Here is a 19,692-nt window from a genome sequence, read left to right as displayed (position 1 = left end):
GGTTGATGGAGATAAATTGCAGGCAGAGAGGGGTGAAAATAAAAATAAAAAAACAGAGGAGAGAAGTGGAGAATGAGAGTGACCACCAGAGAGGAAAGCAAAGTGCAGAGAGAGGGAGAGAGAGAGAGAGGGAGAGAGCCTCCCTGTGTGACGCTCAGGATGAAGGATCACTGATCACTTATCTGTGAAGAGGAAGGCACAAGAGGAAGGGGAGGTTTTAATGTTAGCCTATCACTGCACTTACTGAAGGACAGTAAGGTTGGGTTTTTATAAGATCACAAGATAAAAGTGCTTAACTTTGAACCTTACTGAAGATAACTGGCTGCACTGTATGGAATAAAGTGAAAAGGAACCCGTGATTATCTGAACACATGCTCTGGATGTTTTATCACTTTTTGATTAATTGAAATACCCCCTTCTCATTAGACACATGAGGTAATGACAGTTGCTCTAAAGAACTAGCTAATAACACTGTATGGTGAATTATTAACATGTTAGCACAAAGATCATTACATTACTGTGCTGCAGGGACAAAGATCTCACATCGCACTGTAGGCCCTAAACATGCTGATGATAACAATAATGAGAAGCATCCTTCACAGAGATTCTGCTGTTTGGTGGGAAAGAGCGCAAACTGGTCCAAACTGGACTCGGAGAGAAAAATGGGGCTCTCACCCTGCTCCCTCACCCCAGGGCCCCCTATTTCTCTCTCTTCACACACACACAAACCCCTAAAATGTCCTCTCAGGCTCATCCATCCGCAACTTTCCTCTGCAATTACTGCTGGTGCATCCGAAACATAACAGACAAACAATAAACAAATCAACTCACACAGCCAACCCTTCTCTCTCTCTCTCACACACACAATACTGTACAGGCACCCACTCACCCAGTAAGAAAAAGTAGTTGCACAGTTGGCTGTAGATCCCATGGGAAATAAATAAGCAATAATAATCGTCAGGAATAGTCTGTTTACCTGTAGGCTATATCTCTTGTCTCTTTGAATTGAATTACATGTTTCAGTAATTCAACAGTGGTAAAACAGTTAATTACATTTAGGTCTATACATACGCAGGCAAATGACAAACTCCCTTACCTCTGCAGGCTGTAGGCTGCACATCAAGCTTCAGACCACTTGATGAAGTCAGGTTGGTTTTAAATGGTCAGTTATCTGCGAAAGGGCCAACTTTATACGGTATACCCAGGCGCGCACCACGTGGCGCCCTCTACTGACCATTGGCTGTCGGGTGACTGCCGCACCTCCACCCAACATCCAACAACTTTACTACAGCTGCATCTAGAAAAAAAGTACATGAAAATGACAAAGTCGTTTGGTTTTCTCAGAGTTGTTGCGCAATGGTCCAAAAGCGTTTTTCTTTCTCTTTTTTTTTCCTTTTTACCTTGGAAAGGATTAATCAAGCCAAACAAAGTCTGGTTGACAAACATAATGGACCTCTGCAGATAAGAAAGTTTACATGCGTTTATCAACAGCTGTCTGGATCAATAACGAGTATTGACAGAGTGCAGGAGGCAGACTGTTTCAGTCGTTGCATGGTGTTTGCTGATGTTTATGCGTTATCTTGCTGTGTTTTCCGGGATATGATCTGCTGAGGTTGAAGTCTGTAGAAGACCCCCCCCCCTTCCACCAACACACACACTGAGAGGAAAGCAGTTGGCCGATTTTCCCCAGTGCGTCCATAAATTACATAATTAGGTAATTTCTGGTTACTAATGTGACAACAGTATTGTTTAAATCTGCTGAAGTCTCAACACCGTGCACAGATTGCATCCCTGTGGCTACATGCAAGCTGACTGCGTGGAAACAGATGCAAATGATGCAGCAGGAACTTGTGAAGTTCAGTGTTTAATCGCCTTTTTTAAATAGTTTTGATCCCTGATGAATTGCGCCCCACCTTAGACCACTTTGACCCTCTTTAGGTCTTGAAGTTTACATATAAATATGTTTGAAAGTGGGGTCATCAAGCCGTAACCTGTTTTCCAGGTTGCCCACTTGCTCTGTGCTGAAAGTGTAATCAAAATACAAATCAGTGACTGAGTGCCCAACAGTGACCCTATCTACATAAACACTTACAGTTACAGTGATCAATACCTCAGGAATTCAAATTCGCTTTTAATCTGGCAGCCCGTAGAGTCGTTGTTTTTGATGGGTCACTTGATCTATTAATCGTAGATTAACCAGACTGTTCGAGTATCAGCCATTAACTGATCAATTGATCTCACACTGTTAGCGAGACCCAGTGGATGTACCTTTCCCATGATTTAGCTATTGACAGACTCATTACACATACGACTCATCACTATTATTTCCTGAACCTTATCAGAAACATTTATTGATCGGATCACATACTTTGCATCGTATGATGCGTGAGCTTTTCAAGACAGGATGTAGGCCTAGTTTTTCTGAGATGTAATTTAACTGCCACAGTACATCACTGTAAAATACTCAACTTTTAAGATGCTGTATATCTCCATGGAGACCGCTGAAATGAAGGGTTAACTATCATAAAAGCTACAAAAAGAGTTCAACAGTGCTACAGCACACAATAAGAAAGGGAGTTATCATTGATCTGTTCTCTTAAAAAAAAGCATAGAATAAACTTGTTTAAAATTGAATTAACGCCACCTGGTGGTCCAATATGACGCTAGCACGTGAAAGAAAAACGACAGATAGTTGAATAAATGTCTTTATTGCACATACTTAACTGAAATTACATTTTTGGTACAGCAATGCCTTACAAAACGTATTACATCAAACACAGTGCAACATGCCAGAAAATGGCAATATAGAAAGAATCCACAAATATAAAATGCTTCTTTTAGTCCTAAGAAATAAAATAATAATCAACTTTACATGATTGTACAGCCAGCTGATATATTTTGACTGGTCTGATCATTGCTTGGTATTTACATACATAACCTCCAACAAACACACACACACACAACAGTGATTTTGTCCCTGGATTTTTTTTGGAAGTGCATTAATAACCACAGTTACACATATACAGCCCAGTGTCAGAGTCCCTTCATTAGTGCAGTCCACCTACAGCCATAAGACCGAGGGCCAGCGAGAGCAGCAGTGTCTTTACGGAGCCTTCAGTTCCTGGCGCTGCGGCGGGAGAGATGACGAGGTGAGAGGGTCAAAGAGGAAGTGAGAGACAAGAGGGGAGGTATATGTTAAGAAAATTAAACATTTTACAACCGTGACATCTTGGCACACACAAAAAAGCACAACAAAAACTGTGTCTTTGCTCTATTTTTGAAGTCACTTATTTAGTGTAGCATTGAGTGTTGTTAATCAATTCTAACTAAGCACACAGATAACATTTAACAAAAACATTCCACATCCATTACACCACAGCAGAGACAAAGAGAGTCCAGTACCTGCTGTCAGTTGGTCTCTGTTGAACTAAAAAAGATGAATGGTATGCTACAGCTGTGACCAGACAGATTGAAACTGTGTTTATATATGTTAAAGCTTAATTACTACTCTAGCACCGCAACTAACAATTGTACATATATACACAAGGGATTTATATGTACTGTATTTTGTCTACAGTTCCAAACTTCCATTGTTTATGTTCAATCCATATTGTGTGAAAATATACTAGCATGCTCTTCAAACATGCTTGAATTACACACTAATAATCTATTGCAACCGAGGCTATACACTGTCACAAACACAAAGTCTACAAGGACTTTTGTCAGCATTAGATTTGACAGTGGTACAGTACATCATTGTTGTAAGGGCAATGCAGTGCAATCTTTTAAAATAGTACTTTAACATAAAGAATAATAATAATAAAACTAATGCAGGTGTAATGGACTACAAGACGTAAGCAAATTTTCAGAATAAAATTCTCATTGTTATTCTTTACATAAATAAATGGAAAGCAACTTGTCTGCAAGGAAAAAGAAATCAAATATCATACACAGGCTTTGAATCTAGATTTAATGAAACCTGACAAACATATTTCAAACACAAATTTAGTAATGAATTACAATACAAAACGAACAAAACAAAAACAAAAAACATATCTTACCATGTGAGGAGTTTTCTGGAATTGAAAAAGATAAAAATAAAAAATTAGACGTCATCATTCATGTACATACTGACATATATAATGCAAACACACATGCATGTTTGAAACTAACTCATTATTTACACATGAACGCATGCATGTGCACCTTTAATGGTGAAAGTGGTCTCCATGCCAGCGTGGATGTGGTCAGTCACGTGACAGTGAAGCAACCAAGTCCCTGGGTTCCCGGCAACCATCTCCACAGTCTGGAAAGTCCCGGGGAAGAGATCAAAAACGTCTGCACGGTGCACACGGTCCGTCTGACACACACAGCACATACAATACAACAGAGGGAAGCAGAGGAAAAGGAAATGAGCGCCGGACAACAACACCCGATATCAGGATTTCAGTATCTGATTGAATTCGAAGAGACCAGTTCTACACTGTGTGAATATGTAAGGATGGGACATTTCTAAGATCCAAATGATTTGTATACAAACAATTTGCCTGGTACTGTTTTAATAATGAATACTAATAAACTTTAGTTGTGATGGTGAGGGTTACCTTGTAGGTAAAAGTCTCAGCGTGGAAGTGAACGGTATGCATGTCCACTTCATTGCCCATGCCCAGTAGATACCAGTCAACTTTCTGGCCCCGGATCATCACCAGGCCATGAAGGTTACCGTACAGTCTACCATTGATCCCTTCAATGGACACATTCACACATAAAGATTACCACACACAATTTTCCTCAGGATGAATAAAGTATTGTTTTATGTCTTAGAATCAGAGAGACCGTCAGACAAGTGTGAAAGGACAATGAAGGTTTAGATTTCCTCTTGTTACAACTAAGGAACACACTTATGGGATATTAGAAACAAAGGCAAGTTCCATAATCAATGACTAATATTGATTCAATACTGGATTTAATTTAATTCAACTGGCGTCTCTGTGTTGATGAGGAGCAGTTACTTCTGCTGGTTTGACTTTTCTGCAGTTGTGCGATCTGAGCAATATACAGCCTTAGTTTGCGTGTTAAGATGTGATGTATAATGTCGTACCCTTGCATGGTTGGTTTAACCATTTGTTTAGCATAATTCAATTATGTTTCCATTTATTTTGTTATGTTTTATGTCTTATGTTTGAGTCAGTGTGTATTCTGCACACACCTTTACTATGATCAATCCCATCCTAATGCTTTTCCTGCTGGCATGGCTCCAGTTTTCTCACAAGGATCAAGAAATCTCAACTTAAATTCTTTCATGAATAAGAGTTTTACTCCCTCTCTACTCATGTCTCACCGTGCATCATGTTACTCTCCTCGAAGTCTTCGTCTGGCTTGAAGGTATCCGGGTCGACGCTGAGGTATGTCCTAATGTTGTCGTCCAAGTACCAGGACTGGTTTTCATCATGCACCATAAAGAGAAGAGCAAACTCCTTCTCCACGTCACCCCTCTGTCTGTCGGGCCCCTTGCCGTGCCTCAGAGTCCCTCGCCTGCATATCACCAGAGGCCCCAGAAGACCACTGTACAGATCCTGAACGTAAACAAATGAACCCACTCTGTTACAAAACATCATCAATACATTTTTTACAGCGGCAAAGATTTATGTGCTTCCATGTGACTGTATTAAGAGAATAAGTGCCTTAATGAAGTCAACACTGGAGTAGTAGGCATAAGAGATGCAGTTAGGATCCGAGACCCCTGGACCGGAGCTGTGAGGAACATCCCACGTCAGCTCCATTATGTGGCCTAGAGGCAAGAGAATTTAAAACAAGCGTATCGATCACACTGCTTCTGAGAAAAGGGCAGGTTCGTGTTTCCTCACTCGAACCTTCTGTCAGATTGCAATAACATACATTTGTATTTATTTTTTTGAGATTTGATCCTCAACCTTTTGTCAGACTGCAATAACATACATTTTATTTTATTTTTTTCAAATTAGATCCTCACCAGGCTTGACAGGAATGTGCGCGCCGCTGGCCTTCACTCCATGTGCGCTAATGGAGTATGGTCGGCTGGCTTTGTTCTTGAATGTGATCACGATCTGCTCTCCTACCTCTGCTTTGATTATTGGACCTACAGGGGAAGAGAAAACCCCTGTCTTCTTCGGCCTTTTCTTGGTAAAAAAAACAACAAAAAAACGAACTAAACAAAAGCAGCTGTGCTTACCTATAATTCCCAAGTGTTCTTGGTTGGGATGCCGTTTCTTCTGAACTCTAAAGGTGTCATCGGTGTATTCTCTATACACTGCTTTCTTATAACGAGAGCCAATTCTGTTTTTCCCTTTCTCCACAAATATATTGCCTGGACTGGGAGACATGTACCAATTTGCTTCCATTAACAAACAGTAATAAGATATGCCACTAATTGCAGACTCCGGCTCCGACACTGAAATACATCATCCTGCAATTATCTTACTCACACACCTGTCCTCTAATGTTCCGTGGTGTTTCTCCCGCTCCCAGTCTCTCTTAGGCGAAAAGTCCCACTCTATTTCTTCAGCACTAATAAAATACTGCACAATCTTGGTCGGCCCTCCTTTGTGTGTGAGCTTCGATTTGTGTCGCGGGCACAGGTTCACTCTGTACTGCTGCCTCATGCCAGCTGAGTAGTGGTCTGTAACTCTGCAGCTCACCTCGTACAAACCTGAGAGAGAAATGAAATGAGGTAAAGGATTCGGACATGTGGCTTGGATGTTTGTGGCTTTACCCTTAGGTGCAGACATTTGCAGCTGAAACACAAAAATATCCCCTGATGATTTGCACTGCAGCTCTCTGGACACACTTTAGTGGTTTATTTGGGGTTGCATGTTCAGTTTCTTTGTTTGCAGTTTGTTGCAAATGTCTGCATGTTGGGTAAGCATGAAACATGTAGACTGCATTATACCTTCAAAGTATTTTTGTGTACATGCATTTAGTGTGTTTTGTGCTATCTGAGCAGTTTTAGACCTACTTTACTCATAAATGTGATTTGCTTATTATCACTTGACTTTGAAATGAAACATATTTATATACCATATTTATATTTTTTTGTAGAAGTGTAGGTGTGTTCTTTTTTTTTTAAGTGAATTTATTAATTGAAACTTTTTTGTGGGAAAAAGCAAACTATTGTTCAAAGCACAATACTTTATGTTGAAGGTCCCAAAGTCTGATTTATTTGTGGATTGAGCTGTTTGATACTAAATACTCACATTATTTATATAGCCCTCTAACCTACTTTATAATAAATCATTAAAAGACATGGAAATGGGATTGTAAAATGTTACATGTGCAATTTGTATTTGTGGTTGTGACAGCACAAGCCATTCAAATATTAAATGGAAACACATCCCCTGTTAAATGAAACTATTATTATGAACTTTGGATTATTTTCTCTTGACTATAATTCCCCCTAAAATCTGAATTCAATGATTATTTCTGTTTATTTAAAAACTCCATACCTATGTACATCTAAAAGAAAATAAAAAATACAGGGGGTGACTTAATAGAATAGTCTTGACTTGAAAATGACTGTGGAATTTGCCTTTAACTGGTCTGGGATGAAGCACTCAAACATATCTCAGGTCAGGATACTGTGAATTATATTAATATAAATACTGCAGATGGTTTTGAAATATCCTGTTTGTATTGTAGTTATTGATGTTTCCTGCTGTCAGGTTTTGGGAGTGGTGTATATGTCACAGGAAAATATTCACACAAGGTTATCTAAGCATGTTTGTAAAGACCAAATCTGTCTGTCAAGCAGAGCCTGATGTATGGATGAAAGCTAACAATATGTGAGAGGAAAGGGATGTGGTTTTGTAGTGGCATCACAGATCACAGTGTGTGTGTGTGTTTTTGTGTGTGTGTGTGTGTGTGTGTGTGTGTGTGTGTGTGTGTGTGTGTGTGTGTGTGTGTGTGTGTGTGTGTGTGTGTGTGTGTGTGTGTGTGTGTGTGTGTGTGGTGTGTGCAGTGTGCAATGCATGTAATATGACTAACCAGGAGTGTTTGGCTGCATGGTGGCAGTAGCAGTGGTGTGAGGGAACAGGCTGACCGTGTCACGTGTTGTGCTCTGCTTCTTGAATGTGTTCCCCTCGAAATAAACACCATGAATGTCCACTTCTGTACCTAATCCAAAGGTGTACCACCTAACTTTGTCCCCGGAACACATCTCCAGGCCCTGAAGGTTCCCATACATGCGTCCGTTTACAGCTGTAAGGAAAAGGGAAGATTCAAACAGGGAAGAAGAAAAAAATACCAGAAATTGCATTCACAATATGATACAAATGGTATGTGAGCTACAATCAGTCGTGATCAAATAATATTTAGATCAAACGCGCACAATGAGGTTAGGTTACTTTGATTACCGTGCATCAAATTACTCTCCACAAAGTCCTCGTCTTCTGGTTTTGTCTCGTTGCTGCCAAACATCTCGATATTCTTCTCCAAATACCAGCTCAGGTTTTCATCCATGACAGAAAACAGGAGGAAGAACTCCTTATCCAGACCCTTCTGTAAAACAATGCACACACAGTAACAGTAAGGACGTATATGGGGTCGTAGATTGCAGTTGCAGTTAACAGTATACAAATTAAACATGTATTACGTTGTTTTAAAGGCAAATGCCTATTCCTGCCAATCAAAGATGTAAACTGTTTTGTTGTTTCAATAAACTTGATATATTATCTTCAGCACAATGTACTTTGTTCTCACCCTTTCTTATCTGCAAATGCACTATTTCCCAACAAAGATAATTTAATCCTATCAAATCCCAATAGTGCAATTATTCGATTAATTGATTGGAAGAAATTGTATCAATGGCAGTCAATTAAATAAAGTCATTTAACAAGGGAAATCAGAACCGACTGGGCTTCTTCTGGAGGGGGGTTAAAGAGACAGGTGCTAAAACGGAGCCTTTCAGAAAGAGTATTTTAGTAGGCTACTGTTCTAGTAGAAACCCCAAAAGTATGAACATCGATATGAGCAAAATATATTCGACTTGCATTATGCCAGAATTTCCTGCATTTTTCTGTGAGTGCAAAGTGTGTGCAAATTTATAATAACGCTGCACCTGGGTTTCGTTCGTCCCCAGCATTCCCTTCTTGCACACGAGCAGAGGTCCCACTAATCCAGAGCTGGTGTCCTTGATGGGATCGGTAGCAGAGTAGTATAAGTAGGGGATACAGGGAGAATCAGATGCAGATGGACCTTCTAGCACCTGCCAGGTGTAGGTGAAGTTTTCCCCTGGACCAACATGAGAGCCTGGCTTGTCAACACCTATAGTATTGCACACAGATAAATTATTGTTTAGAAAGTTGCTTTTACAGTCACAGTCTATACCTTTAAATTGAGCCTTATTCTTTTAAAATTTTTAGGTATTCTGAAATTCAAACACAGTCTGTGGCAACACAGTCCGTGCGTAACTTTTATTTTTTTTGTGAATAAATGAGTTATATTTTTTTTACAGTGTAATTAATAATTTCCTCTGACTGATGATAACTCAAGTCAATCAAATAATATTAAAGATATAATATCTACCATCCAGATAGCTGCTTCCCTGGAAGTGTTTATCATAGTGCAGGCCATGAGGCTGGATGCTGTAGTTTCTATGAGCTTTATTCATGAATGTCACTCTGAGTGTGTCTCCTTCCTCTGCCCTCAGGACTGGACCTGGACAAATACAGCAGGACAGTGGAACCAGACAAGAGGTGTTGAGAGAACTTCGGTATAAGACAGGACACCAATGTGCCAGTAAAAAGGATGCAAAGGATTTTGGCCAAATCTGGAACTTAGTGAAAGGGGAGGCCTTACCTAAGATTCCTAAGTGTTGAGAATCTGGTGTTGGTGGCTTTGCAGTGGTGAAAGTATTGTCTGTGTACTCTTCATATATCACTTTCAGGTAGTCACCTCCAATCCTTCCAGCATCTCTGCCAAAAAACACCTCTGATGCCCTATGTGAGGAAGGGGTGGGAGGTGGGATATGAAGATGTTGTTATAGGTAAGATACGATATATGTTATAATGAATGTGTGGGCTGGATGAAACAGTGCTGTGTAATTTCTTACTAACAGAAAAGGTGGACAGAACAAAAAGCTGGCCAGCTGTGTGTGTGGTTGTGTGTGTGTGTGTGTGTGTGTGTGTGTGTGTGTGTGTGTGTGTGTGTGTGTGTGTGTGTGTGTGTGTGTGTGTGTGTGTGTGTGTGTGTGTGTGTGTGTGTGTTTGAGTGGGTGGGTGGGGGTCACTGCCAGGTCAGGGAACAATAACAAAGACACAATAACAACTGAGTCAGTGCATCACTATCTACATCGTCTGTTTACTCTAGACACCACAAAACAGCCTTGCCACAGGAATGACCACTTCACATAATCAGCCCTGTCCAGAGACCAAACACACAGACAAGCTATTCTGCTCAGACTATAGACAGAAGACTGAAAAAAAGGAATATTTCACCCATTCAGTGATCTCCAATACTTAAAAACTACTGAGGCTGTATATTCTAAATGCAGGAAAAGTACTCATCTGATACATTGTACATACAGTATATGCCTGGCTATGAAACACAAGGATTATTCTGTATTGCTTGGTTGGTGACATTTGATGGATACCTTAAAGGTCCCATATTAGGCTAATTTTCAGGTCCATACTTGTATTTTGGGTTTTTAATAGAATAATAAGTTTACATACTTTAATGTTAAAATTAACATTGTTTTTCTTTTGAATATACCTGTATCCCAACTCTGTAAAGGGGTTGTACTCCACATGGCTCTCCACAGACCATTCCCCACAACATGTTTACATTTTCTTCACAGCTGCGTGTACTAGCATGCACACACGGCCAGATCAGCTATCAGGAAACAACAGGCAGAGCGACTTACTCTGACTCTGGTCAGGACGTACTTACTCCATTATATCATTATAGAGCAAATATTTGTTGCTGCTACATCAATGCTCTGAATGTTGAGTACACCTCCTTAGGGCGCACTCACACTGTCCTTCCGCACAAGAGACATTTCTGAACAGTCTGCTCTGATTGGTCAGCATTTTGGAGTCCTGCACTTGTGTCTCTGCATCGTCATTGCAGCCGGGGAATGACTGTAAAGGTACTGTAGCAGCACTTCCTACCTATGTATAGTAAAGTTGTGATATCACAACCATAGATAAGTACTGACGGCTTGTTTAAAGGCGCAGTTTCTGACTACAGGCTGTGTGCAATTCCATGGATTGAGTGTTGTGATACTTTCACAGTATTTCTGTAGCACCTTGACTTACTTTATAAAAAAAGGCATGGAAATCCCACTTTTTACAATAGGACCTTTAAGATTTCAGATATCTGTTCAAGTTGTGTCTTATACTGTATCTAACCCTCATCCTTACAAAAAATACATATTTTCAGGTTGTTTAAAGGGCTAATTTAAGGATCCTAGGCCCTATTGAAACATGATCTACATCTATAAAAACTGTACAGGTTAAGCAATAACTATATGCACTGCAGATGATGTCTTCTTTTGCTACATTTGGACAAAAGCAGTCACAGTTTCAACAACTCTACCCAGATTAAGCAATAAAACAAGCTACACGCCTGGACATGACCCCTGAAGACCTAAATAGTTGGGAGAAAGCTGGCGTGAAACCACGTGTGCCTAGCTTGCTGTGTGTTTGGTACAAACTTCATTAGAGTTTTTAATTACACTGGGCTACCCTCGCTGTTACCATTGATTAGGTTGGATGCAGATGTATGTTAATTCTAATTTGGTAACATGTTTTCCTACCTGTCGGCCTCAGTAAGAGATACGTTATTAATCAGATCCCTTCCTGAGGGACCATAGCTCCACAGGACTTTCTTTGCTGCCAGGTAGTAATCCCTCACGACACCACCTGTCACTGTAGAGCCAGCCTCACTGCCACATGAGTTCACCTCATAAAAGGCCTGCATCCCAGCTGGAACAGATAAAGGCACACACGAACATTACACAGGCCATAATTCACATGAACAAAATTTGTGGTGCAATCGGACCTTCTGAAAATCAGCCTGACAGGTCTAAAGGGTTTACAATTGTCTATAAAACAATAAATATTCCAGGGTTCAGTTAACACTTTCAACTTCCTTATCTTGTCTTTTCACACACCAGTCCTTGAGAGGACACGAAACCTGAAAAACTACTGATGTGATTTGTATAGTAATATATTTGCGTAGGTGTCTTTGAAAGGCATAGTGATACAAATGGACTATATTAGAAAGCCTGGTATACAAAGCAAAGGTATTTAACAAGTGTAAGCATTATTTATAATATGTTGAGAAAGTATAGCTCTTTCAAGTCAATGGACTTTGGACAGTCTTACAATACAAGTCAGGGCGTGTTCAAAGTAGAAATCCAAGCACTGCTGTGGAAAGACTCATAACATCACGCTTTGACAAAAAAACAGAGGTGTACCTCACAAAAATCCCCCCGCCCCCTTAGCAACTCTTCACAACGAGAGGGATCAAAGGTCACACAGAGGTTAAAGTTCAGGCGCCATACCCTGCAAGTGGTCATTAACCTGGCAGGTCAGCAACCACTTTCCTGTTGCTTTTGGGACCATCTCAGCTGTAGCAAACGTGGCAGGGAACAGGCTGAGGACGTCGGTGCGGTGGCCACGGTCCAGCAGTGTATTCCCATGGAAAAAGGCAGAATGAATGTCCACCTCGTTACCCATTCCAAACAAATGCCAGGCTACTAGACGGTGCTGGCATAACTTGATTCCGGGCAGGTTACCAAACATGTAGCCATTAATAGCTGTCATACAAAGAAAAACACAGACAGAGGTTAGAGGAAACAACAAAGAGAACTTGGCCTTGGTGCTGTACTCAAAATACTGAAAAAAGTGGGCTGTTTAAGTCATTTGAAGTGACGAGTAAGTCACATAACATAGACGGATGCAGGGGGAGGTGGGAAAGGAAGGAAAAAAGTAGTATACTTAGAAAAACCAATCAATCCTTATCAATATAATATAATAAGTTTACTAATGTTATTACAAGCACACTTTCACTTTTTGTGCTTAATTCAAAGTATATTTAACATGTACTTTTGAAGTGTACTTCAAAAAAGATGTCATTACGTCCAATTCAATGTATTGAAATTAAATATACTTATTCTAATAAGTGTACTTTTAAAACATATACTCAATTGCAAATACTTACAGTGGTAATTTATTGTACTTATGGGAAGTAAAGTTATTTTCAAGTCCGTTTTAATACACTATTAGTATGTTTTATTAAAGTGTACTTTATTTCACTTCATGAGAAGTAAATTTAAGGACATTTACAAAAAGTGCACTTTAATGGTAGTTTATTTTAGGCTTTATTTCATTGTACTTTGAAAGAGTGCGCTCAATTTAGTTTCAAAATAGTACGGTCAAGTACACTTAACTGTATTGTATAAGTGCATCATAAGTAGTACTAATGATATATTGTTAGTAAACTAATCTTGTTAGTACATCAAAAATATCAAGCTTTTAGTACATCAATCCAGTGCACATAGAAGTATAATGACCTTCATTTTTAGATTTTTGAAAACGTTATTTTACAATAAATATTATTCCTGCTGTCATCTAATTCAGTGTGTGTGCAATCCTTTTTAGTATCAAACAATATGAGAAAGATCATTTTCACCGTGCATCAGGTTTGACTCCTCAAAGTCTGGGTCTTCTGGGTTGACCCCAGCAGGATTAGAGCAGTTCTGAATGTTGTCCTCCAGGTACCAACTCAAGTTTTCGTCCACCACGTTGAACATAAGGAAGACATCCTGGTCCACATCATTTCGGGCTGACTCTACAACAGACTCTGGCTTTGTCTGACCCTGGACTGGATCATTAGTCTCCTTCAATATTCCTGCACTCACAGGGAAAGATGAGACATAGAGAAACATGCAGGGTAGGGGTTAAATTGTCACATGTTCATGTAGTCAAGCACAGATAAAGAAACATTCAATCTTTGTTTTCCCACTATGTGGGGATGTTTGATAGATCGCAGTGGAGTAATTCCCCATGTGGTTTCCCACCATATTTGTTTTCCTTATGAAGCTTTCTTTCGTTGGCAGTTTTTCATTGTAGTCATTAAGGGCTTAAGGTTAAGGAGTGTCGCTGTGATTGAATTTTTAAGCATGGGTGTGAAGAAGCCCTTGGTGACTGCAACTATAATCAAAGAACAAAAAAAAAAGATTTTGCATGTTATAAATAAAAAAGCATGTAGTCACATATCTTCATACCTTTCTTGCAGGTGAGCAGAGCCCCGATAAGTCCTGAGGCGATGTCCCTGGGGGCCTCAACGTGAGAGTGGTAGACCCAGGTCAGGCAGTTGGCATCGTCATCTGTGGGAGCAAATTCGGGTCTGACCTCCCAGCGGTAGGTGTAGCTGCCTCCTGGAGGAACAGAGTCGTCCTCCTTCAACTTGTTTGATGTCCCATCTGGATAGAGCGCGCCTGGTAGACAAATACATGATGTTTATGCTGAGATCATTCTGTTTCCTCTGAAGGTCAGAGAGCAGTTGTGCCTGTATACTCTCACTTTGTGTCAGTAGAAAATATGGTCTTAACAAGCACAATTCTTGGGCTAAAAACCTGAAACTGCCGTTAAATTATGTAAAAAAAATATTTATGTATGACATCCGTGTTTAATCAACTGAAAATAGGTCTAATAATCACATTCTTCACTGGAGGTTAACCCTAATAAAACTCATATCCATTTCCTGGTTCTTATCTATCTATAAACCCTTAATGACATCAGTCTTAGTGGTTTATGTCACGTGTACACTGACCTCTGTACCAAACATTTGTCTCATGACATGATTTATGTCTTGATGGGTTGACACCACTCCCCTCTCCCTCTACCGTTGAATCTCTCTCTGAATTGATGTCAAAATACTAGTTTAATAATAATTGGTTTACAAAGCACTGCCTGATCACTGAATGGTCTAGGGCCAGAGTCCATTTCAGATCTTCTGCTCCATTACGAGCCATCTAGACCTTTTTTCAGTTTTTTTCAAATTCAAAAGATAATAAATGGCAACTCACAGTTCTTTTAAATTAAGGCTGAAGACTCTCTGTTGATGCTGCCTTTTACTAAATTAAATAATGAATTATGTCTTACACTGCACTGTAACGTTTATACTTGTATTTATATGTCTCTTATTTCATTACAGCTTGTTTTTATTTCTGTTCTCTTTCATGACTGTTGTAATTGCTATTTAATGTTCTATATAAAGCACTTTGAATTGCCTTATTGCTGAAATGTGCTTGCCTCTGTCCAATTTGCTGTTTAGAAAAAGAAAAAGTTGGTCACTTAACAGAAATGTTCTATCTGACTCATAGAAAGAGTGAGGCAAATCCCTCAATAAAGCAGGACACCAGCCATAATCTGTTTTAAGATAGACTGGCGTCCTGTCCAGGGAGTACCCCGCCTCACGCCCAATGTCAGCTGTGATCGGCTCCAGCCACTCAGACAGGGACAGGCGATTGAAGATGAATGAATGAAGAAGGAAAAGAAAATTCAAGTTTCAGTTTCAGTTTCAGTTCCTTTAAGCCTCTGGAAATTCCAGAGTCAGGATGCAGCTCCCCAGAGTGGGGGATGGGATGGGGGCTTGTTGCATAACAAAGAGCTGCAAAAGTCAGAATACTTAGGAGGCATACCTTCTGTTATACTTTCCAGTTACTGAAATTGTGCTTCTTCATTTTTTGTACTCACACACCAGCCAAATTGGACTCATTTAGCCTGTATCTCATTTGCTAGTCCTTTTGTCCTGTCAGTATCTTGTTGTCAGAGACAGTCTGGCACTGAAGCAGAGGAGCAAAACATGCCAAGACACCATACTTTCAGACTAGCATTTACAGTTTGTCCAGCTATTTGCCAAAACTGTAAAGTGAGGCAAGTCTCTTGATAATGACTCTTATACAGCATTATATTATTTAAAAAATAGGATTACCGCTTTGCGATTGTATACCTCTGACAAACAGTTAAGTTGCAGTTTACATCCAAACTGTCCAGACTTACATAATATATGTAGGGAAGAATGAAAGGATTTAACATGAACCTGTATACAGAATATTTATAAAATCAGCACAGTTTCAAGGTTAGTGTCACCAATTCAGTATCTGACCAAATGTCTCCCCTTCTGTTCCTGAGTTATGGCCTTGAATAATGCACAGAAACATCATGATGTCACTGTGAAGTTGACCTTTGACCTTTTGGATATGAAATGTCATCATTCTTATCCTATGAGACATTTGTGTGAAATGTTGTCATGATTAACCACTGAATCCTTCAGGACAAAAATGCATTTTGTGAGGTTACGGAAAATTGAAGAAAATCCCCCAAGGTCTTCCTGAGATATCGCTTTCACATGAATGGGACAAACGGACATAATGCACCCGGCTGTCGACAGCGTGAAGACATAAAAAACAATAATACATTGGAGAAATATTTTTTTCCATGGCCTGAATCAAATACTCACTTAAATAATCTGTTTTAGCAGAACAGTGTCACTTACGTAGGTTTACTCTTTACATATCTGTATTCCATTCCTGAAACTTCATATGTAGTTTTTGAAACACGTTAGTGTACAAACTGCTATTCATTTTGGACGGAAATCCATTAAGTATATCATTAAGCATTCATTATTCTTTTTTGAATGTTTGCAGTCCTCTTATTATTACAGTAACTACTAGAATAGCTTTATGTGAACAGGTCTTCCTTTCTGTCTGAGGGATATCCCAATTGAATTTGTATGTCATTCTGTGTGTGAATACAGTATGTGTGTCTCTACATGCACATGTATCTATCGTGTAGCACTATACCCTCTGTGTTCTTCTCATAGAAAACTCCATGAGGATGCATAGAGAAGTTCCTGGTCCCAAAGTTCTTCAGGTGGACCACAATAACGTCATCAACCTCAGCTCGCAGTACGGGCCCCAGGAAGCCCAACCAGGCAGGTCGGGGGGCCAGGCGGCTGTACGTAGCATCTGTGTACTGTCGGAACATGGCCTTCTTATAAACACTGCCAATACGGTGGGGTCCTCTTTCCAGGAACACAAATGCATGCCTGAGATATAGGTGGAGACAGAGAAACGTTAAAGAAAAGGGAGAGTGTGGGAGGCAGAAGAGAAATGGACCGCCACTTATCCTGATGTGTTGGCTATTTAATAAGGTCAAGGTCAGGCACAGGATTGCACAATGACATGCAGTTTTTTATCTTTATCATGTTGCAACATATTTTTGAATAATAAAGAAGCATGAATTGTGCAATAATAAAAAGCGCTATAAAATATTTTTGATAAAAATCACAGCAGAAGAATAAAGATATTGTGATCTTGTCTATAAATAAAGGCGGGAGAAACACAACATCCACTGGATTTATACACCATGACAACACCATGACAACAGTGCAGCTGCCTAAGTATTGCCATGACACAGACTGTATGACTGTAGTCAACTATACAACTGCAATTAATACTGAAAATACAAGAAGTATTACCGGCATAAGCAGTAGCAAAAAATATGACGAAGGGCGTAATGCTGTAGTAGCACACAGATTTATCTTTGAGATTATTTAACATATTTGTCAATAGCAGACTAAATGTCATTATAAAACGTACATGATCTGTACTAACTGTAGATGTAATGCCGCAGAACAAATTGCATCTGGTTGCAGCTCTCCAAAAATTAGACATGTCATTATTGTGATTGCACGTTTCTCTGGGCTAATGAGGTGTTACTGGAGTTGTGGCAAACGCAGTCTTGCTTCTATATATCCAGCCCATAACCAAAGCAGCAGCGAGGATGAAAAAGCATTATGTTTACTTGATTTTCACAAATGGGCCAGTCTGACTGAGCACCTGTTGTTGACGATTGTGTAGGAATGCTTATTACAGTGCTGATGAGGTTTGAGAAAATCATCTCTATGTTCCAATCTATACGTCTTTGTTATACTATACATATATACAGTATATGTATATATATATATATATATACTATATTTCCACTATATTTTATTAAGGGCAACATTTGAGCGCTACCAACTGGAGAAGGTAGTAGAAGAAGTTATATGCCTATGGATATTCAATATTCAGTAAAATAGGAAGGGCAATGACAATGTGATAATTTAGAAAAGATAAGAATTATTGTTCAATGCATGCTTAAATATCTTGCTTTGACTACAACCTATGATTTTTGATGTGCTTGTGTGTATTTGGCATTGGTTACTGACTGTTGCGTAAATTGGCATGGCTGATTGAGTATGTCAGGAGATTCCAGTATTGAGTAAGGGTGGAACGTTGTAAAAACTGATCTTCTGATCTGGTCAGTATTTAGCAGTCTTATAAGAGATCAAGACAGATAATTTGTGCAGACTTTACTAGTGGTTCTCAGCCATTTTTGTGTGTTAAGGACCTCTCAATTGATACACATTAAGACGCGGATCCCCAGCCACGGTGAGAAGTCACTCTCATGACTCTTACTCAAATTGGGTACACTTCTTAAATAGTGAATACACTATTCCCCATTTTCTGCCCCCACCCCCCATTTACATCTCTGTTACATCTCTGTGATTCCTCTTAAAGCACAGCAACATTGACACCTATGTAGCATCACAGTATTTGTGATGATGTGATGCAAACGATTCTCCCATTTATATAAGAGACATAGTCTCTTGACTTTATTTTGGGTCAGTGTGAAAGAACAGTCATCCACTGTTACTCAAGCACTGTCATCCTTCCTGTGCATCTACCAGACAAGCACGAGTTCTTGACCTTTTTTCTGTATTGAGTATTTTGACCTTAAACCTTTAAAAAAAAAAAAAAAATCTCTGTAGTTAGATTGGCGATCTTTATTTTTTTCCTCGCAGCGTTCATCATAATCACTTTAGATTGAACCTCAACATCCTACATATGGAGTGTAGGTAGTCTATGTGATATGATGTGATCGAGGATATGATATTCATTAAATTGTCCTCACTATCTCTAAATAACTTGACTTTGTCACAACTCACTCATCCTTTTCGACGTCTTGTCCGTTTAGCAGGTTTTTTCCACTCGGTGCGTAATCCCAAGAGTCCTCAATGATCCCCACGTAGTAAACTCTCTCCCTCCCTTCCGCACCGGAGGAGAGAAGAAACAACAAACAACTCGCAAACAGCCCCAAAGTCCGTGCCATGATCAGCTGGTCGCTCCGTTAGACTCGGTGCTCGGTGTTTTGCGGCTTTTGGTTCAAGAGGAACAAGTGGAGACCTCCGCTGACTCGTCCATGCAGGCGCGTGTGAACTGTGTGCGTTGGGGCTGCAGCGCTTATGAAACTCAAAGGGAAACAGTTGGCCTATTCAACCCGGAGAGCGGCCACGGTGTTACCGCCTCCTGTGGTATCAGAGGACAGGGATAATAACCGCGTAGTGTTCTCGCGTTAATTATTATAAAAATCTGATTGAAATTGCCTACTGGGAAATTAAGGTAATTGATCCACTTAGCTAAAATGCAGTGTCAAGCACCATGGGTCGTCAGAATTGAGCGTCTGTTACTTCCCAGAGGTGATGAATAAGCACGTTAGTCAGCAGCTGTGTGATTTTCAAATTCTTGGAAATTCAAATTGATCCGTTTTAAACCACGAATCAACATTTTGGAACCACTTTCTGATAAGTCACCCTAAAATGGTA

The 19,692-nt window shown here is 39.7% G+C and overlaps 1 protein-coding gene across 1 annotated transcript; it reads right to left on the bottom strand.

Annotated features, from left to right (window-relative positions):
- Positions 1 to 2,944: 2,944 nt before the first annotated feature.
- hephl1b (hephaestin-like 1b) lies at positions 2,945 to 19,199 on the bottom strand (the record flags this gene model as incomplete). The annotated part of the gene is made up of 20 exons (XM_083927364.1): positions 2,945 to 3,127; positions 4,062 to 4,076; positions 4,207 to 4,360; positions 4,605 to 4,744; positions 5,342 to 5,576; positions 5,685 to 5,791; positions 5,993 to 6,118; positions 6,212 to 6,351; positions 6,469 to 6,688; positions 8,020 to 8,232; positions 8,388 to 8,532; positions 9,092 to 9,297; positions 9,559 to 9,690; positions 9,832 to 9,971; positions 11,789 to 11,957; positions 12,539 to 12,793; positions 13,669 to 13,887; positions 14,264 to 14,476; positions 16,847 to 17,091; positions 19,036 to 19,199. 20 exons carry the CDS (start codon positions 19,197 to 19,199, stop codon positions 3,048 to 3,050), a joined length of 3,318 nt encoding a protein of 1,105 aa, XP_083783490.1. The 3' UTR covers positions 2,945 to 3,047.
- Positions 19,200 to 19,692: the final 493 nt, after the last annotated feature.

This window comes from Echiichthys vipera (genome assembly GCF_963691815.1).
Source record: "Echiichthys vipera genome assembly, chromosome: 14".
Taxonomy (NCBI): Eukaryota; Metazoa; Chordata; class Actinopteri; order Perciformes; family Trachinidae; genus Echiichthys; species Echiichthys vipera.
This window is presented reverse-complemented; position numbering and strand designations above follow the sequence as displayed.